We start from the raw sequence: 22,218 nt of genomic DNA, 5'->3' as shown, positions 1-22,218 counted from the left end.
GACCTATATCTATCCTACCCTGCCTTTCTAAGGTCTTCGAAAGCCAAGTTAACAAACAGATCACCGACCATTTTGAATCCCACCGTACCTTCTCCGCTATGCGATCTGGTTTCCGAGCTGGTCTTAGGTGCACCTCGGCCACGCTCAAAGTCCTAAACGATATCATAACCACCATCGATAAAAGACAATACTGTGCAGCCGTATTCATCGACCTGGCCAAGGCTTACGAATCGACAGCCTTGGTTTCTCAAATGACTGCCTCACCTGGTTCACCAACTACTTCTCAGACAGAGTTCAGTGTGTCAAATCGGAGGGCCTGTTGTCCAGACCTCTGGCAGTCTCTATGGCGGTGCCACAGGGTTCAATTCTCAGGCCGACTCTTTTCTCTGTATACATCAATGATGTCACTCTTGCTGCTGGTGATTCTCTGATCCACCTCTATGCAGACGACACCATTCTGTAAACTTCTGGCCCTTCTTTGGACACTGTGTTAACTAACCTCCAGACGAGCTTCAACGCCATACAACTCTCCTTCCGTTGCCTCCAACTGCTCTTAAACGCTAGTAAAACTAAATGCATGCTCTTCAACCGATCGCTGCCCGCACCCGCCCGCACGTCTAGCATCACTACTCTGGACGGTTCTGACTTAGAATATGTGGACAACTACAAATACCTAGGTGTCTGGTTAGACTGTAACCTCTCCTTCCAGACTCACATTAAACATCTCCAATCCAAAACTAAATCTAGAATCAGCTTTCGCAAACAAAGCATCCTTCACTCATGCTGCCAAACATACCCTCGTAAAACTGACTATCCTACCAATCCTTGACTTCGGCGATGTCATTTACAAAATAGCCTTCAACACTCTACTCAGTAAATTGGATGCAGTCTATCACAGTGCCATCCGTTTTGTCACCAAAGCCCCATATACTACCCACCACTGCGACCTGTATGCTCTCGTTGGCTGGCCCTCGCTTCATATTTGTTGCCAAACCCACTGGCTTCAGGTCATCTATAATAAGTCTTTGCTAGGTAAAGCCCTGCCTTATCTCAACTCACTGGTCACCATAGCAGCACCCACCGGTAGCACGTGCTCCAGCAGGTATATTTCACTGGTCACCCCCAAAGGCAATTCCTCGTTGGGCCGCCTTTCCTTCCAGTTCTCTGCTGCCAATGACTGGAACCAACTGCAAAAATCACTGAAGCTGGAGACCCATATCTCCCTCACTAACTTTAAGCACCAGCTGTCAGAGCAGCTCACAGATCACTGCACCTGTACATAGCCCATCTGTAAATAGCCCATCCAACTACCTCATCCCCATATTGTTATTTATTTTTTGCTCCTTTGCACCCCAGTATCTCTACTTGCACATTCCTCATCTGCACATCTATCACTCCAGTGTTTAATTGCTAAAATGTAATTACTTCGCCACTACGGCCTATTTATTGCCTTACCTCCCTAATCTTACCTAATTTGCACACAGTGTATATAGATTTTTTATATTGTGTTATTGACTGTACGTTTGTTTATCTCATGTGTAACTCTGTTGTTTGTGTCGCACTGCTTTGCTTTATTTTGTCCAGGTCGCAGTTGTAAATGAGAACTTGTTCTTAACTGGCCTACCTGGTTAAATAAAGGTGAAATAAAACAAATAAAAAGATTCAGGCCCTTTGCTATGAGACTCGAAGTCGAGCACCCTGTTTCCATTGATCATCCTTGATGTTTCTACAACTCGATTGGAGTCCACCTGTGGTTAATTCAATTGATTGGACATGATTTGGAAAGGCACACACTGTCACTGTATGTCAGAGCAAAAACCAAGCCATGAGGTCGAAGGAATTGTCCGTAGAGCTTCGAGACAGGATTGTGTCAAGGCACAGATCTAGGGAAGGGTACCAAAACACTTCTGCAGCATTGAATGTCCCCAAGAACACAGTGGCCTCCATCATTCTTAAAGCGAAAAAGTTTGGAACCACCAAGACTCTTCCTAGAGCTGGCCGCCCGGCCAAACTGAGCAATCGGAGGAGAAGGGTCTTGACCAAGAACCCGATGGTCACTCTTGACAGAGTTCCTCTGTGGAGGTGGAAGAACCTTCCAGAAGGACAACCATCTCTGCAGCACTCCACCGATCAGGCGTTTATGCTAGAATGGCCAGACGGAGACCACTCCTCAGTAAAAAGCACATGACAGCCCGCTTGGAGTTTTGCCAAAAGGGCACCTAAAGGACTCTCAGACCATGAGAAACCAGATTCTCTGGTCTGATGAAACCTTGGCTTGAATGCCAAGCATCACATCTAGAGGAAACCTGGCATCATCCCTATGGTGAAGAGTGGTGGTGGCAGCATCATGCTGTGGGGATGTTTTTCAGCGGCAGGGACTGGAAGACTAGTCAGGATCGAGGGAAAGATGAATGTAACAAAGTACAGAGAGATTCTTGATGAAAGGTCCAGAGTGCTCAGGACCTCAGACTGGGGTTCCTTCCAACAGGACAACAACCCTAAGCACACAGCCAAGACAATGCAGGAGTGGCTTCGGGACAAGTCTCTGAATGTCCTTGAGTGGTCAGCCAGAGCCCGGACTTGAACCTGATCGAACATCTCTGGAGAGACCTGAAAATAGCTGTGCAGCGACGCTCCCCATCCAACCTGAATGAGGTTAACAGGATCTGCAGAGAAGAATGGGAGAAACTCCTCATACAGGTGTGCCAAGCTTATAGCGTCATACCCAAGAAGACTCGAGGCTGTAATTGCTGCAAAAGGTGCTTCAACAAAGTACTGAGTAAAGAGTCTGAATACTTATGGAAATGTAATATTTCAGTTTATGAATTTGCAAACATTTCCCCCCCAAAAAATTTTTTTGCTTTGTCATTATGGGGTAATGTGTGTAGATTGATGAGGAAAAATACAATTGAATACATTTTAGAATAAGGCTGGAATGTAACATCATGTGGAAAAAAGTCAAGGGGTCTGAATACATTCTGATTGCACTGTATATGGAGACTAGTGACAATAATAAGGCGTTAAATGTCTTTCCTGATCTTCCATCTCTCAGATACAGGAAAGACACTTCAGAACAAACTTCCTTTTGATATTGTAAAAAATATTTTCTGTTGTGAATCTGTAATTCAATGTGTTTGTATGGTCAAATTAGGTCAAATCAAATAGCAGAATGATCCTTGGTATGACCTTATTAAAACAATTCCGTATAGCTTAGTAGTATGAGGATGGATCAACAACACACAGGCTCCCGAGCAGTCTAAGGCACTGCATCTCAGTGCTAGAGGCCTCACTACAGACCCTGGTTCGATTCCAGGCTGTATCACAACCTGCCGTGATTGGGAGTCCCATAGGGCGACGCACAATTGGCCCAGCGTCGTCTGGGTTAGGGTTTGGCCGGGGTAGGCCGTCGTTGTAAATAAGAATTTGTTCTTAACTGGCTTGCCTAGTTAAATAAAGGTTAAATAAATAAATGAAATAACATTGTAGTTACTCCACACTACTAACCTAAATGACAGAGTGAAAAGAAGGAAGCCTGTACGGAATAAAATATATTCCAAAACATGCATCCTGTTTGCAACTAAAGTAATATTGCAAAAAAATTGGCAAAGCAATTCACTTTTTTATCCTGAATACAACACATTACTGAGTACCACTCTCCATATTTTCAAGCATAGTGGTGGCTGCATCATGTTATGGGTATGCTTGTAATTGTTAAGGACTGGGGAGAAGAAAGCTAAGCTAAGCACAGGCAAAAATCCTAGAGGAAAACCTGGTTCAGTTTACTTTCCACCAGACACTGGGAGATTAATTCACCTTTCAGCAGGACAATAACCTAAAACACAAGGCCAAATATACACTGGAGTTGCTTACCAAGAAAACAGTGAATGTTCCTGAGTCCAAGTTACAGTTTTGACATAAATCTGCTTGAAAATCGATAGCAAGACCTGAAAATGGTTGTCTAGCAATGACGAACAACCAATTTGACAGAGCTTGAAGAATGTTGCACAATTCAGGTGTGGGAACACTCTTAGAGACTTACCCAGAAAGACTCACCACTATAATCACTGCCAAAGGTGATTCTAACATGTATTAACACAGGGGGTTGAATACTTATCAAGATATATTAGTATTTTTTATGATCTTTTTGTTCAAATGTTATAATTTTTCTTCCACTCTGACATTAGAGTATTTTGTGTAGATCATCAACAAAATATGACAATTAAATCCATAGCTGCACTATTGTTTTCTATGCCACCTGATGCAGCTTGATTTAACTGTCTCCTGTGTTCCAACTTCCTTCTCAGAATTTAGACTTTCAAGCGCTAGAAGAAACGACAGAGTATGACGGAGGCTACAGCAAGGATTGTCGCATTATTAAGTAAAACATTTTTTTTTTAATGTCATTTTTTACTGTGTTGTGACATTGATTTCTATATTTCTATACAAAGATCTCTTTCAATTTCTCTCTTGAATGAAAGATCTGCATATATCACTTTCATTATATTTATATATGTATTTAATAAAATAATATATGCTGAACAAAAATATAAACGCAACATGCAACAATTTCAAAGATTTTACTGAGTTACAGTTCATATAAGGAAACCATTCAATTGAAATCAATTCATTCGGCCCTAATCTATAGATTTCACATGACTGGTCAGGGGCACAGCCATGGGTGGGCCTGGGAGGGCATAGGCCCACCTACTTGGGAGCCAGGCCCAGCCAATCTTAATGAGTTTTTACCCACTAAAGGGCTTTATTACAGACAGAAATTCTCCTTATTTTCATCAGCTGTCCGGGTGGCTGATCTCAAACGATCCGCAGGTGAAGAAGCCGAATGTGGAGGTCCTGGGCTGGCGTGGGCTGCGTTTTTTAGTCCTGTCGGATGTACTGCGAAATTCTCTAAAAAAAACGTTGAAGACGGCTTATGGTAGAGAAATTGACATTAAATTATCTGGCAACAGGTCTGGTGGACATTCCTGCAGTCAGCATGCCAATTGTACGCTCTCTCAAAACTGTGGCATTGTGTTGTGTGACAAAACTGCACATTTAAGAGTGACCATTTATTGTCCCCAGCGCAAGGTGCACCTGTGAAATGATCATGCTGTTTACTCAGCTTCTTGATATGCCACACCTGTCAGGTGGATGGATTATCTTGGCAAAGGAGAAATGCTCACTAACAGAGATGTAAACAAATTTGGGCACAACATTTGACAGAAATATGTTTTTTGTGTGTATGGAACATTTCTGGGATCTTATATTTCAGCTCGTGAAACATGGGGACCAACACTTTACATGTTGCGTTTTATATTTAATTCCACAATCAACAGCCTGATCAACTCTATGTGAAGGAGATGTGTCGCGCTGCATGAGGCAAATGGTGGTCACACCAGATACTGACTGGTTTTCTGATCCACGCCCCTAACTTTTTTTTTAAGGTATCTGTGATGCATATCTGTATTCCCAGTCACGTGTAATCCATAGACCCTAATTTATTTCAATTGACTGATTTCCTTATATGAGCTGTAACTCTGTAAAGTCTTTTGAAATTGTTGCATTTATATTTTTGTTCAGTATATACACTACATGACCAAAAGTATGTGGACACCTGCTCGTCCAACATCTCATTCCAAAAGCCTCTACTCTTCTGGGAAGGCTTTCCACTAGATGTTGGAACATTGCTGCTATAACAGCCTCCACTCTTCTGGGAAGGCTTTCCACTAGATGTTGGAACATTACTGCAGGGACTTGCTTTAATTTTGCCACAAGAGCATTAGTGAGGTCGGGCACTGATGTTGGGCGATTAGGCCTGGCTCGCAGTCGGCGTTCCAATTCATCCCAAAGGTGTTCGATGGGGTTGAGGTCAGGGCTCTGTGGAGGCCAGTCAAGTTCTTCCACACCGATCTCGACAAACCATGCTGTATCGTTAATGCGCTATATATATGGTATATAAGCCATGGCATATCAGACCGAATTCCACGGGTATGAGAAAGCATATATTTTTACTGCTCTAATTATGTTGCTAACCAGTTTACACTATAATTTAGTGTCTGTGTTTTGTCACATACCGAAGCTACTGCTGTTTCATTAGGAAAAAACTGTAATACAGATTCCATATACACCCAGACCAAAAAAATAAAAAAATAAATAAATGTTTCATTTGTATTCCTCTATTTCTCACTCATAGAGACTTCTGGGAGACGGTGCATTCATTTGGTGAGGAGGATAAGAGACTTTTCCTCCAGTTTACGACGGGGACTGACAGAGCACCCGTAGGAGGCCTGGGCAAGTTAAAGATGATCATCGCCAAGAACGGTCCCGACACAGACAGGTGAGGCCTCGGGTCCCAAATGACATCCTGCTCCCTATACGACTACTGACCAGAGTCGTGCACCATACATCCTATTCCATAGATTGGGTCAAAAGCACCTAACGGGTGTTTATAGGGAATAGGGTGCCATTTGGGACATAGCTCAGACTTTATACCGATGTCTCAGATGGTACCCTAATCCATACAGTGTATTCGGGAAAGTATTCAGTCCCCTTTTTCGATATTTTGTTTAGTTTCAGCTTTATTCTAAAATGTAGTACATTTTATTTTTTTCCCCTTATACAATAACCCACAATGACAAAGCAAAAACAGGTTTTTTGAATTTATTTCACATTTATTACAAATTTTAAAAAACTATCACATTTCCATAAGTATTCAGACTCTTTACTCAGTGCTTTGTTGAACCTTTGGCAGTGAATAGAGCCTGGAGTCTTCTTGGGTATGACGCTACCAGCTTGGCACACCTGTATTTGGGGAGTTTCTCCCATTTTTCTCTGCAGATCCTCTAGCTCATGTCAGGTTGGATGGGGAGCGTTGTTGTACAGCTATTTTCAGGTCTCTCCAGCAATGTTCGATTGGGTCCAAGTCCTGACTCTGGCTGGGCCAGTTAAGGACTTTCAGAGACTTGTCCCAAAGCCACTCCTGTGTTGTCTTGGGTGTGTGCTTAGGGTCGTTGTCCTGTTGGAAGGTGAACCTTCACCCAGTCTGATTTCCTGAGCTAGTTTTTCATCAAGGATCTCTCTGTACTTTGCTCTTTTCATCTTTCCCTCGATCCTGACTAGTCTCCCAGTCCCTGCTGCTGAAAAACATCCCCACAGCGTGATGCTGCCACCACCATGCTTCACCGTAGGGATGGTGCCAGGCTTCCTCCAGACATGACGCTTGGCATTCAGACCAAAGAGTTCAATCTTGGTTTCATCAGACCAGATAATCTTGTTTCTCATGGTCTGAGAGTCCTTCAGGTGGGCTGTCATGTGCCTTTTACTGAGGAGTGGCTTCCGTCTGGCCACTCTACCAAAAAGGCCTGATTGGTGGAGTGCTGCAGAGATGGTTGTCCTTCTGGAAGGTTCTCCCATCTCCACAGAGGAACTCTGGAGCTCTGTCAGGGCAACCATTGGGTTCTTGGTCACCTCTGTGACCAAGGCCCTTCTCCCCCTGATTTCTCAGTTTGTCTGGGCTCTAGGAAGAGTTCCAAACTTGTTCCATTTAAGAATGATGGAGGGCACTGTAATTGGGGACATTCAATGCTGCTGAAATATTTTCCCCAGATCTGTGCCTCGACACAATCCTGTCTCGGAGCTCTACGGACAATTCCTTCTACATCATGGCTTGGTTTTTGCTCTGACATGCACTGTCAACTGTGGGACCTTATATAGTCAGGTGTGTGCCTTTCCAAATCATGTCCAATCAATTGAATTGACCACAGGTAGACTCCAATCAGGTTGTATAAACATATCAAGGATGATCAATGGAAACAGGATGCACCAGAGCTAAAGGGTCTGAATACTTATGTAAATAAGGTATTTCTGTTTTTTATTATTTATAAATTTGCAAAAAAATCTCACCCTGTTTTCACTTTGTCATTATGGGGTATTGTGTGTAGATTGATGATGATTTTTTGTATTGAATCCATTTTAGAATAAGGCTGTAACGTAACAAAATGTGGCAAAGGTGAGGGGTTTGAATACTTTCTGAACACACTGTAGATTATAACAACTAGAACAGGGATCATCTACTAGATTATAACAACTAGAGCAGGGATCATCTACTAGATTATAACAACTAGAACAGGGATCATCTACTAGATTATAACAACTAGAACAGGGATCATCTACTAGATTATAACAACTAGAACAGGGATCATCTACTAGATTATAACAACTAGAACAGGGATCATCTACTAGATTATAACAACTAGAACAGGGATCATCTACTAGATTATAACAACTAGAACAGGGATCATCTACTAGATTATAACAAGTAGAACAGGGATCATCTACTAGATTATAACAACTAGAACAGGGATCATCTACTAGATTATAACAACTAGAACAGGGATCATCTACTAGATTATAACAAATAGAGCAGGGATCATCTACTAGATTATAACAACTAGAACAGGGATCATCTACTAGATTATAACAACTAGAACAGGGATCATCTACTAGATTATAACAACTAGAACAGGGATCATCTACTAGATTATAACAACTAGAGCAGGGATCATCTACTAGATTATAACAACTAGAACAGGGATCATCTACTAGATTATAACAACTAGAACAGGGATCATCTACTAGATTATAACAACTAGAGCAGGGATCATCTACTAGATTATAACAACTAGAGCAGGGATCATCTACTAGATTATAACAACTAGAACAGGGATCATCTACTAGATTATAACAACTAGAACAGGGATCATCTACTAGATTATAACAACTAGAGCAGGGATCATCTACTAGATTATAACAACTAGAACAGGGATCATCTACTAGATTATAACAACTAGAACAGGGATCATCTACTAGATTATAACAACTAGAACAGGGATCATCTACTAGATTATAACAACTAGAACAGGGATCATCTACTAGATTATAACAACTAGAGCAGGGATCATCTACTAGATTATAACAACTAGAACAGGGATCATCTACTAGATTATAACAACTAGAACAGGGATCATCTACTAGATTATAACAACTAGAGCAGGGATCATCTACTAGATTATAACAACTAGAGCAGGGATCATCTACTAGATTATAACAACTAGAACAGGGATCATCTACTAGATTATAACAACTAGAGCAGGGATCATCTACTAGATTATAACAACTAGAGCAGGGATCATCTACTAGATTATAACAACTAGAACAGGGATCATCTACTAGATTATAACAACTAGAGCAGGGATCATCTACTAGATTATAACAACTAGAGCAGGGATCATCTACTAGATTATAACAACTAGAACAGGGATCATCTACTAGATTATAACAACTAGAGCAGGGATCATCTACTAGATTATAACAACTAGAGCAGGGATCATCTACTAGATTATAACAACTAGAACAGGGATCATCTACTAGATTATAACAACTAGAGCAGGGATCATCTACTAGATTATAACAACTAGAGCAGGGATCATCTACTAGATTATAACAACTAGAACAGGGATCATCTACTAGATTATAACAACTAGAACAGGGATCATCTACTAGATTATAACAACTAGAACAGGGATCATCTACTAGATTATAACAACTAGAGCAGGGATCATCTACTAGATTATAACAACTAGAACAGGGATCATCTACTAGATTATAACAACTAGAACAGGGATCATCTACTAGATTATAACAACTAGAACAGGGATCATCTACTAGATTATAACAACTAGAACAGGGATCATCTACTAGATTATAACAACTAGAACAGGGATCATCTACTAGATTATAACAACTAGAGCAGGGATCATCTACTAGATTATAACAAATAGAACAGGGATCATCTACTAGATTATAACAAATAGAACAGGGATCATCTACTAGATTATAACAACTAGAGCAGGGATCATCTACTAGATTATAACAACTAGAACAGGGATCATCTACTAGATTAGAACAAATAGAACAGGGATCATCTACTAGATTAGAACAAATAGAACAGGGATCATCTACTAGATTATAACAACTAGAGCAGGGATCATCTACTAGATTATAACAACTAGAGCAGGGATCATCTACTAGATTATAACAACTAGAACAGGGATCATCTACTAGATTATAACAACTAGAACAGGGATCATCTACTAGATTATAACAACTAGAACAGGGATCATCTACTAGATTATAACAACTAGAACAGGGATCATCTACTAGATTAGAACAACTAGAACAGGGATCATCTACTAGATTATAACAAATAGAACAGGGATCATCTACTAGATTATAACAACTAGAACAGGGATCATCTACTAGATTATAACAACTAGAGCAGGGATCATCTACTAGATTATAACAACTAGAACAGGGATCATCTACTAGATTATAACAACTAGAACAGGGATCATCTACTAGATTAGAACAACTAGAACAGGGATCATTTACTAGATTATAACAACTAGAACAGGGATCATCTACTAGATTATAACAACTAGAACAGGGATCATCTACTAGATTATAACAACTAGAACAGGGATCATCTACTAGATTATAACAACTAGAACAGGGATCATCTACTAGATTATAACAACTAGAACAGGGATCATTTACTAGATTATAACAACTAGAACAGGGATCATCTACTAGATTATAACAACTAGAACAGGGATCATCTACTAGATTATAACAACTAGAGCAGGGATCATCTACTAGATTATAACAACTAGAGCAGGGATCATCTACTAGATTATAACAACTAGAGCAGGGATCATCTACTAGATTATAACAACTAGAACAGGGATCATCTACTAGATTATAACAACTAGAACAGGGATCATCTACTAGATTATAACAACTAGAACAGGGATCATCTACTAGATTATAACAACTAGAACAGGGATCATCTACTAGATTATAACAACTAGAACAGGGATCATCTACTAGATTATAACAACTAGAGCAGGGATCATCTACTAGATTATAACAACTAGAACAGGGATCATCTACTAGATTATAACAACTAGAACAGGGATCATCTACTAGATTATAACAACTAGAACAGGGATCATCTACTAGATTATAACAACTAGAGCAGGGATCATCTACTAGATTATAACAACTAGAACAGGGATCATCTACTAGATTAGAACAAATAGAACAGGGATCATCTACTAGATTATAACAACTAGAACAGGGATCATCTACTAGATTATAACAACTAGAGCAGGGATCATCTACTAGATTATAACAACTAGAACAGGGATCATCTACTAGATTAGAACAAATAGAACAGGGATCATCTACTAGATTATAACAACTAGAGCAGGGATCATCTACTAGATTATAACAACTAGAGCAGGGATCATCTACTAGATTATAACAACTAGAACAGGGATCATCTACTAGATTATAACAACTAGAGCAGGGATCATCTACTAGATTATAACAACTAGAACAGGGATCATCTACTAGATTATAACAACTAGAACAGGGATCATCTACTAGATTATAACAACTAGAACAGGGATCATCTACTAGATTATAACAACTAGAACAGGGATCATCTACTAGATTATAACAACTAGAACAGGGATCATCTACTAGATTATAACAACTAGAGCAGGGATCATCTACTAGATTATAACAACTAGAACAGGGATCATCTACTAGATTATAACAACTAGAGCAGGGATCATCTACTAGATTATAACAACTAGAACAGGGATCATCTACTAGATTATAACAACTAGAACAGGGATCATCTACTAGATTATAACAACTAGAACAGGGATCATCTACTAGATTATAACAACTAGAACAGGGATCATCTACTAGATTATAACAACTAGAACAGGGATCATCTACTAGATTATAACAACTAGAACAGGGATCATCTACTAGATTATAACAACTAGAACAGGGATCATCTACTAGATTATAACAACTAGAGCAGGGATCATCTACTAGATTATAACAACTAGAACAGGGATCATCTACTAGATTATAACAACTAGAGCAGGGATCATCTACTAGATTATAACAACTAGAACAGGGATCATCTACTAGATTATAACAACTAGAGCAGGGATCATCTACTAGATTATAACAACTAGAGCAGGGATCATCTACTAGATTATAACAACTAGAGCAGGGATCATCTACTAGATTATAACAACTAGAGCAGGGATCATCTACTAGATTATAACAACTAGAACAGGGATCATCTACTAGATTATAACAACTAGAACAGGGATCATCTACTAGATTATAACAACTAGAACAGGGATCATCTACTAGATTATAACAACTAGAACAGGGATCATCTACTAGATTATAACAACTAGAACAGGGATCATCTACTAGATTATAACAACTAGAACAGGGATCATCTACTAGATTATAACAACTAGAACAGGGATCATCTACTAGATTATAACAACTAGAGCAGGGATCATTTACTAGATTCAGCCGGGGGTCATTTTTTTGGTGTGTGGATGGTCGGGGCCTGGAAAATATTGACCAATAATTTGTAGTCTGCAAATTCACCGCAAGAAGACGACTAAAACCTAATTCTTTCAAACCTTGCTTACATTTGTATATGATCACGTGTCTCTCTATTCTGGGTGGAATACAGAAATTAAAATCACTTGGAGCTGATTTCCTGGTGTTTTTACAGTCTTTTATGTCTAACAATGAAAATGTTAAAAGTATTTCTTTATTTTTTGCTCAGAAAACATTGGGGGGCCAAATAAAACCACCCTGTGGCCAAATTCAGCCCGCGGGCCACCAGTTGGGGAACCCTGCAATAGGGTGTCATTTGGGATGCAGAATCATACCTTATACCTGATTTGTTTCAGTGGGGCCTCCCAGACGACTTGGATAGATCTGTAACTTCTGTCTCTCTCTCTCTCTCTCTCTCTCTCTCTCTCTGTCTCTCTCTCTCTCTCTCTCTCTACCTCTCTCTCTCTCTCTCTCTCTCTCTCTCTCTCTCTCTCTCTCTCTCTCTCTGCCTCTCTCTCTGTCTCTCTCTCTCTCTCTCTCTCTCTCTCTCTCTGCCTCTCTCTCTGTCTCTGTCTCTGTCTCTGTCTCTCTGTCTCTGTCTCTCTCTCTCTCTGTCCCTCTCTCTCTCTGTCTCTGTCTCTCTTTCTGTCTCTCTCTCTCTCTCTCTCTCTCTCTCTCTCTGTCTCTCTCTCTCTCTCTCTCTCTCTCTCTCTCTCTCTCTCTCTCTCTCTCTCTCTCTGTCTCTCTCTCTCTCTGTCCATCCCTCTCTCTCTCTCTCTCTCGTCAGGTTACCTACTTCTCACACGTGTTTTAATGCTTTGCTGCTCCCTGAATACGATTCAAAGGAGAAACTGAAGGAGAGACTTCTCAAAGCCATCACTTATGCCAAAGGATTTGGAATGCTGTGAAACAAACAAAAATGACAACTCTGCAAAAAAACAAAACAAACTTCCTGGCTTCAGTTCAATGGTTTAATGTTTTTGTAGTGGAGAAGGAAGGAATTATACAAGGATGCAACAGTTGAAATTAATGTGGCATTACGACAAGGAAGTGCTCCAGAGACTGTGTGCCTGAACAGGAACTAGACTCAACTAGCAGACATTCGATCTAGCCCCCCCCCCTCAGATCCATTTAATGTACGCAGAACCTCTCCTACATTCTAGGTTATTCAAACAGTTGAAATCAGTTATAATTCTTACTGGAGCTCGCTGGATTTATTTGATGTGTTTTATTAAAGATTTTTTGATGTGTAAAAACTTTTAAGAAGAAGAAGCAGGTTATCATTGATTGTTGTGGAAGTGCACTTAACTAGACCTTCTGAATGTTAGCGAATGGTATATACACTACTGTATACTGCCGTTTTTAGGACATTTTGTTAGTTTATGATATTCTTTAATGCCAGCAGTGTTGTCGGTAACACTTCCTAATATAATACCCTCTTCATAATGCATTGAAAAGTACATTTTATAATGTCTTATGAGCTATGCATTATAATGCCCTGCCAGGTGTTTTATAGCTGCTCATAGACCTCTATAATGCTTTGTTTCAAGTTTTATTGTCACGTGCACAAGTACCGTGAAATACTTTTTCCACTGTACTTGAAGGGGGGGGGGGTGTTCATATGACGTATTAGCGTGGTGTCGTCTAAGGCACAGGACTATTCTAACCAGTACACCAATACAGTGTTCCTGCTCTTCTACAAGCTATGCAAGTGGGACCCTATTCCCTACATAGTGCACTACTTTTAACCAGGGCCCCTACATAGGGAATAGGGTGCCATTTGGGACGCGTCCCCCTATTGTATGACGGAGTTGCATCATCGTCTGTACCGCTGCCTCTTTGGCAAATCTCCCTGCTACTTTTGGCTGCAGTCCAGCACTCTTTCTAATGTGTTGAATAGCTGTTCAATACGTAGATGTTTTTTGGGGATTCATTCATTTTGTATGCCGGACAGAACAGAGCACTCTCTTAGCCCTGACGGGAGTGCTTTCAGTTTTTTCTATTTTATTTTAATGCATGGTTACAGACACAACGTAAATAATTAGCTTTACCAAGCTCCAGTGAATTGTTAGTCGTTTGGTAGCTGTACTCTCACTTACAGTTGCAAAATAATTTTTTAGGGGGGGGGGGGGATGCTTTTCCCAAAAATCCCTTGGTTTTTCCAGAAATCCCAGTTGGAAGAGTCCCAGAATCAGGAGGGAATAAAGAGGAAATCAAGAATCCTCCAACCAGGAGTTTTTGGAAAACCTGGGAATTTTGGGAACGTTATCAGAATTCTGCAACCCTAATCTGACTTCACAGTTAATCTGACCCATATAATGTGAATTTTTGACTTGGGAGAAAAATGTTTTTATAATAATACCACTGAATTGATGTGCCACATCAATGCTCTGGACAGTGTGTTATTCTCTGAAGTATTTCTATTCGTTGGTGTTTTGATTTGGTGTGACTGTGGTTTGGTTTTCATTATGCTATACACCTGAAAGCCTGCCAAGCCATGCAGAACATTTTGGTTTAATATCCTGTGATGTGTACAACAGTCTTGACAGGAAGGGTTTAATATCCTGTGAGGTGTACAACAGTCTTGACAGGAAGGGTTTAATATCCTGTGATGTGTACAACAGTCTTGGCAGGAAGGGTTTAATATCCTGTGAGGTGTACAACAGTCTTGGCAGGAAGGGTTTAATATCCTGTGATGTGTACAACAGTCTTGACAGGAAGGGTTTAATATCTTGTGAGGTGTACAACAGTCTTGACAGGAAGGGTTTAATATCTTGTGAGGTGTACAACAGTCTTGGCAGGAAGTTCAGTCCCTTCAGAAAGTATTCCTATCCCTATATGTATTCCACATGTTGTTGTTTTACTGCCTGAATTCAAAATGGATTCAATATGTATCATTTTTTTTCACCCTTTTACATACATTTGCTAAAATTGTGGGGTATTGCATTAAATTAAATAAAGATATATTTAATTTACATCAGTATTCACACCCCTAATTCAATACGTGTTAGAATCCCCTTTGGCAGCGATTACAGCTGTGATTATTTCTGAATAAGTCTGTAAGAGCTCTGCACACCTGGATTGTACAATATTTGCACATTCTTAAAAACAAAATATTCAAACTCTGTCAAGTCGGTTGTTGATAATTGCTAGACAGCCACTGGAACGTCTTGCCATAGATTTTCAAGCAGCTTTTAAGTCAAAACTGTAACTAGGTTACTCAGGAACCTTCAATGTCGTCTTGGTAAACAACTCCAGTATATATTTGGCCTTGTGTTTTAGGTTATTGTCCTGCTGAAAGGTGAATTTGTCTCCCAGTGTCTGTTGGAAAGCAGACTGAACCATGTTTTCCTAGACCTTTCTGATGACAAGCATACCCATAACATGATGCAACCGCCACTATGCATAACACATATTGATTATATGAAGATTAGTACTTACTTAGCGATGTGTTGGATTTGCCCCAAACATAACACTTTTTGTTCAGGACATAAAGTTAATTTCTTTGCCACATTTTTCTCAGTATTACTTTAGTGCCTTGTTGCAAACAGGATGCATGTTTTGGAATAGTTTTATTCTGTACAGGCTTCCTTCTTTTCACTCTGTCATTTCGGTTAGTATTGTGGAGTAACTACAATGTTGTTGATCCATCCTCAGTTTTCTCCTATCACAGCTATTAAACTCTGTAACTGTTTTAAAAATCACCATTAGCCTCATAGTGAAAAATCTCTATTTAATAAATTTTCAATTCAGGATGTAAGACAAAATGTGGAAATAAATCTAGGGCTGTGAATACTTTCTGAAGGTGATGTATTTAGTTGTTTGCTGCCTGGTTTATTTTGTTATAATGGAAGTTAAGGAAAGTACAAACATTATAATTAAACACTTGATGTGTCAACATAATGCAAAATAAAATAATACATTTTTAACCCTGTCTCTGTGTGATCGTATCTGTGGACACTGTCATCATGTTAACACTTCACTCTCATCATGTTGACACTTCACTGTCATTATCATCATGTTGACACTTCACTGTCATTATCATCATGTTGACACTTCACTGTCATTATCATCATGTTGACACTTCACTGTCATTATCATCATGTTAACACTTCACTGTCATTATCATCATGTTGACACTTCATTGTCATTATCATCATGTTGACACTTCACTGTCATTATCATCATGTTAACACTTCACTGTCATTATCATCATGTTAACAATTCTGTCATTATCATCATGTTAACACTTCACTGTCATTATCATCATGTTGACACTTCACTGTCATTATCATCATGTTGACACGTCACTGTCATTATCATCACGTTAACACTTCACTGTCATTCTCATCATGTTAACATTGAACTCCGTCTTCACTGACATTCTTATGACAAAATACTTGAATATCCCTTCTACGAATTATATACTGAGTATACCAAACATTAAAAACACCTTCCTAATATTGAGTTACACCCCCTCTTTGCCCTCAGAACAGCCTCAATTTGTCGGGGCATCGACTCCATTAGGTGTCGGAAGCGTGTTCCACAGGGATGCTGGCACATGTTGACTCCGATGCTTCCGACAGTGGTGTCAAGTTGGCTGATGTCCTTTGGGTGGTGCAGTTCTTGACACCTGGCACCTACTACCATACCCCGTTCAAAGGCACTTAAATCTTTGTCTTGCCCATTCACCCTCTGAATGGCACACATACATACACAAGCAATGTCTCATTTGTCTCAAGACTTAAAAATCCTTCTATAATCTGTCTCCGGTACCCTCTGTATATAGCCTCCACATTGACTCTGTACCGGTACCCCCTGTATATAGCCTCCACATTGACTCTGTACCGGTACCCCCTGTATATAGCCTCCACATTGACTCTGTACCGGTACCCCATGTATATAGCCTCCACATTGACTCTGTACCGGTACCCCCTGTATATAGCCTCCACATTGACTCTGTACCGTAATACCCTGTATATAGCCTCCACATTGACTCTGTACCGTAACACCCTGTATATAGCCTCCACATTGACTCTGTACCGTAATACCCTGTATATAGCCTCCACATTGACTCTGTACCGTAATATCCTGTATATAGCCTCCACATTGACTCTGTACCGTAATACCCTGTATATAGCCTCCACATTGACTCTGTACCGTAATACCCTGTATATAGCCTCCACATTGACTCTGTACCGTAATACCCTGTATATAGCCTCGCTATTGTTATTTACTGCTGCTCTTTAATTACACTTTTATCTCTTATTCTTATCTGTATTTTTTTTTAAACTGCACTGTTGGTTGGTAAGCATTTCACTGTAAGGTGAAATTCACTACACCTGTTGTATTTGACGCATGTAACTAATGAGATTTTATTTTATTTGATATCTTTGAAACTCACTTAGACAAAACCTTTATAGTGGTAGCAATACAAGGTTAAAACATTTACAGAAAATACAGAAATACCAATGGTGGAGGTGTTTCTGTTAATATTCAGAACCACATTTCTGTAAAGATTAGACAGGATCTCATGTTAAATACTGTTGAAGTAATATGTCTACAGGTTCATCTGCCTCACCTAAAGCACATTCTGGTGGGAAGCTGCTATAGACCACCAAGTGCTAACAGTCAGTATCTGGATAATATGTGTGAAATGCTTGATAATGTATGTGATATCAACAGAGGTATATTTTCTGGGTGATTTAAATATTGACTGGTTTTCGTCAATCTGCCCACTCAAGAAAAAGCTTCAAACTGTAACCAGTGCCTGTAATCTGGTTCAGGTTATCAGTCAACCTACCAGGGTAGTTACAAACAGCACAGGAATGAAATCAACATGTATTGATCACATCTTTACTAACGCTGCAGAAATGTGTTTGAAAGCAGTATCCAGATCCATCTGATGTATTGATCACAATATAGTAACCATATCTAGGAAAACCACAGTTCCAAAGGCTGGGTCTAATATAGTGTATAAGAGGTCATACAATAAGCTTAGTAGTGATTCCTATGTTATTGATGTTTTTTATTTAAATATTTCTGTATGGACCTCAAATTGTGAACTTTTTAGTTTACCTTTATTTAACTAGGCAAGTCAATTAAGTACAAATTCTTATTTATAATGACGGTACAGGCCTCCTGCAGCGATGGGGGCTGGGATTAAAAATGAATTAAATAAAAATATAGATATAGGACAGAACACACATCACAACAAGAGACTTGGGCTGGGATTAAAAATAAGGGACAAAATACACATCACGACAAGAGAGACAGCACAACACTACATAAAGAGAGACCTAAGACAACAACACAGCAAGGCAGCAACACATGACAACACAGCATAATAGCGACACCACATGACAACAACATGGTAGCAACACAACATGGCAGCAGAACAACATGGTAGCAGCACAAAACATGGTACAAACATTATTGGGCACAGATAACAGTACAAAGGGCAAGAAGGTAGAGACAACAATACATCACGCGAAGCAGCCACAACTGTCAGTAAGAGTGTCCATGATTGAGTCTTGAATGAAGAGATGTAGATGAAATGGTCCAGTTTGAGTGTTTGTTGCAGCTCGTTCCAGTCGCTAGCTGCAGCGAACTGAAAAGAGGTGCGACCCAGGGATGTGTGTGCTTTGGGGACCTTTTAACAGAATGTGACTGGCAGAATGGGTGTTGTATGTGGAGGATGAGGGCTGCAGTAGATATCTCAGATAGGGGGGAGTGAGGCCTAAGAGGGATTTATAAATAAGCATCAACCAATACAGAAATGACCAGTTTACAGAGGAGTATAGAGTCCAGTGATGTGTCCTATAAGGAGAATTGGTGGCCAATCTGACGGCCAAATGCCAATCTATAAATTAAATCTCCGTAATCTAGCATGGTTGGGATGGACATCTGAATCAGGGTTAGTTTGGCAGCTGGGGTGAAAGAGGAGCGATTACGATAGAGGAAACCAAGTCTAGATTTAACTTTAGCCTGCAGCTTTGATATGTGCTGAGAGAAGGACAGTGCACCATCTAGCCATACTCACAAGTACTTGTATGAGGTGACTACCTCAAGCTCTAAACCCTCAGAGGTAGTAATCACACCTGTGGGGAGAGGGGCATTCTTCTTACCAAACCACATGATCTTTGTTTTGGAGGTGTTCAGAACAAGGTTAAGGGTAGAGAAAGCTTGTTGGACAGGAAGAAAGCTTTGTTGTAGAACGTTTAACACAAAATCTGGGGAGGGGCCAGCTGAGTATAAGACTGTATCATCTGTATATAAATGGATGAGAGAGCTTCCTACTGCCTGAGATATGTTGTTGACGTAAACTGAGAAGAGAGTGGGGCCTAGGATCAAGCCTTGGGGTACTCCCTTGGTGAGAGGCAGTGGATGAGACAGCAGATGTTTTGACTTTATAAACTGCACTCTTTGAGAGAGGTAGTTAGCAAACCAGGCCAAAGAACCCTCAGAGACACCAATACTCCTTAGCCGGCCCACAAGAATGGAATGGTCGACCGTATCAAAAGCTTTGGTCAATAAAAATAGCAACACAACATTGCATAGGATCAAGGGCAATGGTGACATCATTGAGGACCTTTAAGGTTGCAGTGACACATACATAACCTGAGCGGAAACCAGATTGCATACCAGAGAGAATACTATAGACATCAAGAAAGCCAGTCAGTTGATTATTGACAAGTTTTTCCAACACTTTTGATAAACAGAGCAAAATAGATAAATTCCTATAACAGTTACAAGCAGCTTGATCTCCCCCTTTAAATGAAGGACATACCGTGGATGCCTTCCAAGCAATGGGAAGGAGGAGAGACATGTTAAAAAGGTCAGAGATTTGGCCTCCCTTGTGGTGCAGTGGTCTAAGGCACTGCATCTCTGTGCCAACAGAGACTCTGGGTTCGAGCCCAGGCTCTGTTGCAGCCGGCCGTGACCGGGAGGCCCGTGGGGCAGCGCACAATTGGCCTAGCGTCGTCCGGGTTAGGGAGGGTTTGGCAGGGATATCCTTGTCTCATCGCGCACTAGCGACACCTGTGGCGGGCCGGGTGCAGTGCACACTGACACGGTCGCCAGGTGTATGGTGTTTCCTCCGACACATTGGTGCGGCTGGCTTCCGGGTTGGATGCGCGCTGTGTTAAGAAGCAGTGCGGCTTGGTTGGGTTGTGTTTCGGAGGACGCATGGCTCTCGACCTTCGCCTCTCCCGAGTCCGTGCGGGAGTTGTAGCGATGAGACAAGACAGTAACTACTAACAGTTGGATACCACGAAATTGGGGAGAAAAAGGGGCTTAATAAAAAATACAAAAACGTTAAAAAAATGTAAAAAAGCTTGGCGATGTAAAGAAGAAAGGGTCTAAACCATCTGACCCAGATAATTTTTTGGGGTCAAGTTTAAGGAGCTCCTTTAATACCTCGGACTCAGTGACCGCCTGCAGGGAGAAATTTTGTAGCGGGGCAGGGGAAATAGAGGGAGAAGCATCGGGGATAATAGACATAAGAAGGAAGATGAGGAAATGTTGGACAGGGGAAGCTGTGAGGAGGAGGGTTTATTCTCCACGTCGTTAACCATTTTCCAGAACTTCTTGGGGTTAAACCCACAGAGACAGAAGTGCTCCTTAAAGTAACTAACCTTGGCCTTCTGGATAGTCTGAGTACACTTATTTGTCATTTGCCTGAACGAGAGCCAGTCAGCCTGAGTATGCGTGTACAGAGCGATTTGCCAAATGGAATTCTTGAGCTGGAGTAACTCTATCAGATCATGGGCGAACCAGGGGCTGAACTTGTTTTAAATTCTTATTTTCTTCATGGGCACGTATTTGTTAACAATACCACAGAAAATATTTTTTTAAAGGTCCAAGCGTCTTCAACAGAGGGGATCAAGCTGATTCTATACCAGTTTACAGAGGCCAGGTCATGAAGGAAGGCTCATTAAAGTTGTTTAGCATGCGTCTATGACAAATCAGGACAGGTCGTTTCACCGGAGCAGCCATTACAAACACAGGTTGTAAAACAGTGATCACTAAGGTCATTACAGAAAACACCAGACTGATACCTATCAGGATTATTTGTGAGGATAACATCGAGGAGAGTAGCCTTTTCTGGGTGTTTGGAGTCATACCTTGTGGGATTGGTAATAATCTGCGAAAGATTTAGGGAGTCCCATTGCTTTAGGACTTGGTCAGGTGGTTTAAGCTAGTCTCAGTTTAGGTCACCTAGCAGGACAAATTCAGACTTAGTGTATTTAGTATAAGGGGCCAGGAGAGAGCTACAGGGCATTTACAGGCCGGTGCTGATGGTGGGCGATAACACCCAGCAATATTCAACAAAGAGGTATTTGAAAGTTTAAGGCGTAAAACCAGCAAATCTAATTATTTAGGGACAGACTTGGTGGAGACAACCGAGCACTGAAGGTGATCCTTGGTAAAGATTGCCACTCCCCCACCTTTGGAAGATCTGTCTTGCCGAAAAAGGTTATATCCAGAAAGGTTAACATCAGTATTCAAAACACTCTTTCTTAACCACGTCTCAGTAATGACCAACACATCTGGATTGGAGCTGTGAACCCACACTTTCAATTGATCCATTTTAGGTAATAAGCTTCTAGTGTTAACATGCAGAAAACCCAGGCTTTTATGAGAGTGAAGCAGATATCAGAGCACAAATCAGAATTGGGGCTAGCAACAGTAGATCAGGGCCAGGGTGTATATGCA

The 22,218-nt window shown here is 40.6% G+C and overlaps 1 protein-coding gene across 3 annotated transcripts in view; it reads left to right on the top strand.

Moving 5' to 3' along the window:
* LOC139541689 (ubiquitin-protein ligase E3A-like) overlaps window positions 1–13,559 on the top strand; it is a 41,288-nt gene extending 27,729 nt beyond the window's left edge. For all 3 annotated transcript variants that reach the window (XM_071346622.1, XM_071346623.1, XM_071346621.1), the window contains exons 12-14: window positions 4,305–4,378; window positions 6,191–6,334; window positions 13,289–13,559. In XM_071346622.1, the coding sequence (XP_071202723.1) occupies window positions 4,305–4,378; window positions 6,191–6,334; window positions 13,289–13,409 (339 nt within the window). In that variant the 3' untranslated portion in view covers window positions 13,410–13,559. The remainder of the gene's footprint in view (window positions 1–4,304; window positions 4,379–6,190; window positions 6,335–13,288) is intronic.
* The last annotated feature ends 8,659 nt before the right edge of the window (window positions 13,560–22,218 follow it).

This window comes from Salvelinus alpinus, chromosome 16 (assembly GCF_045679555.1).
Source record: "Salvelinus alpinus chromosome 16, SLU_Salpinus.1, whole genome shotgun sequence".
Lineage (NCBI taxonomy): Eukaryota > Metazoa > Chordata > Actinopteri > Salmoniformes > Salmonidae > Salvelinus > Salvelinus alpinus.
The sequence above is the reverse complement of the archived record's forward strand: the minus strand, read 5'-3'. Positions and strand labels throughout refer to the sequence as shown.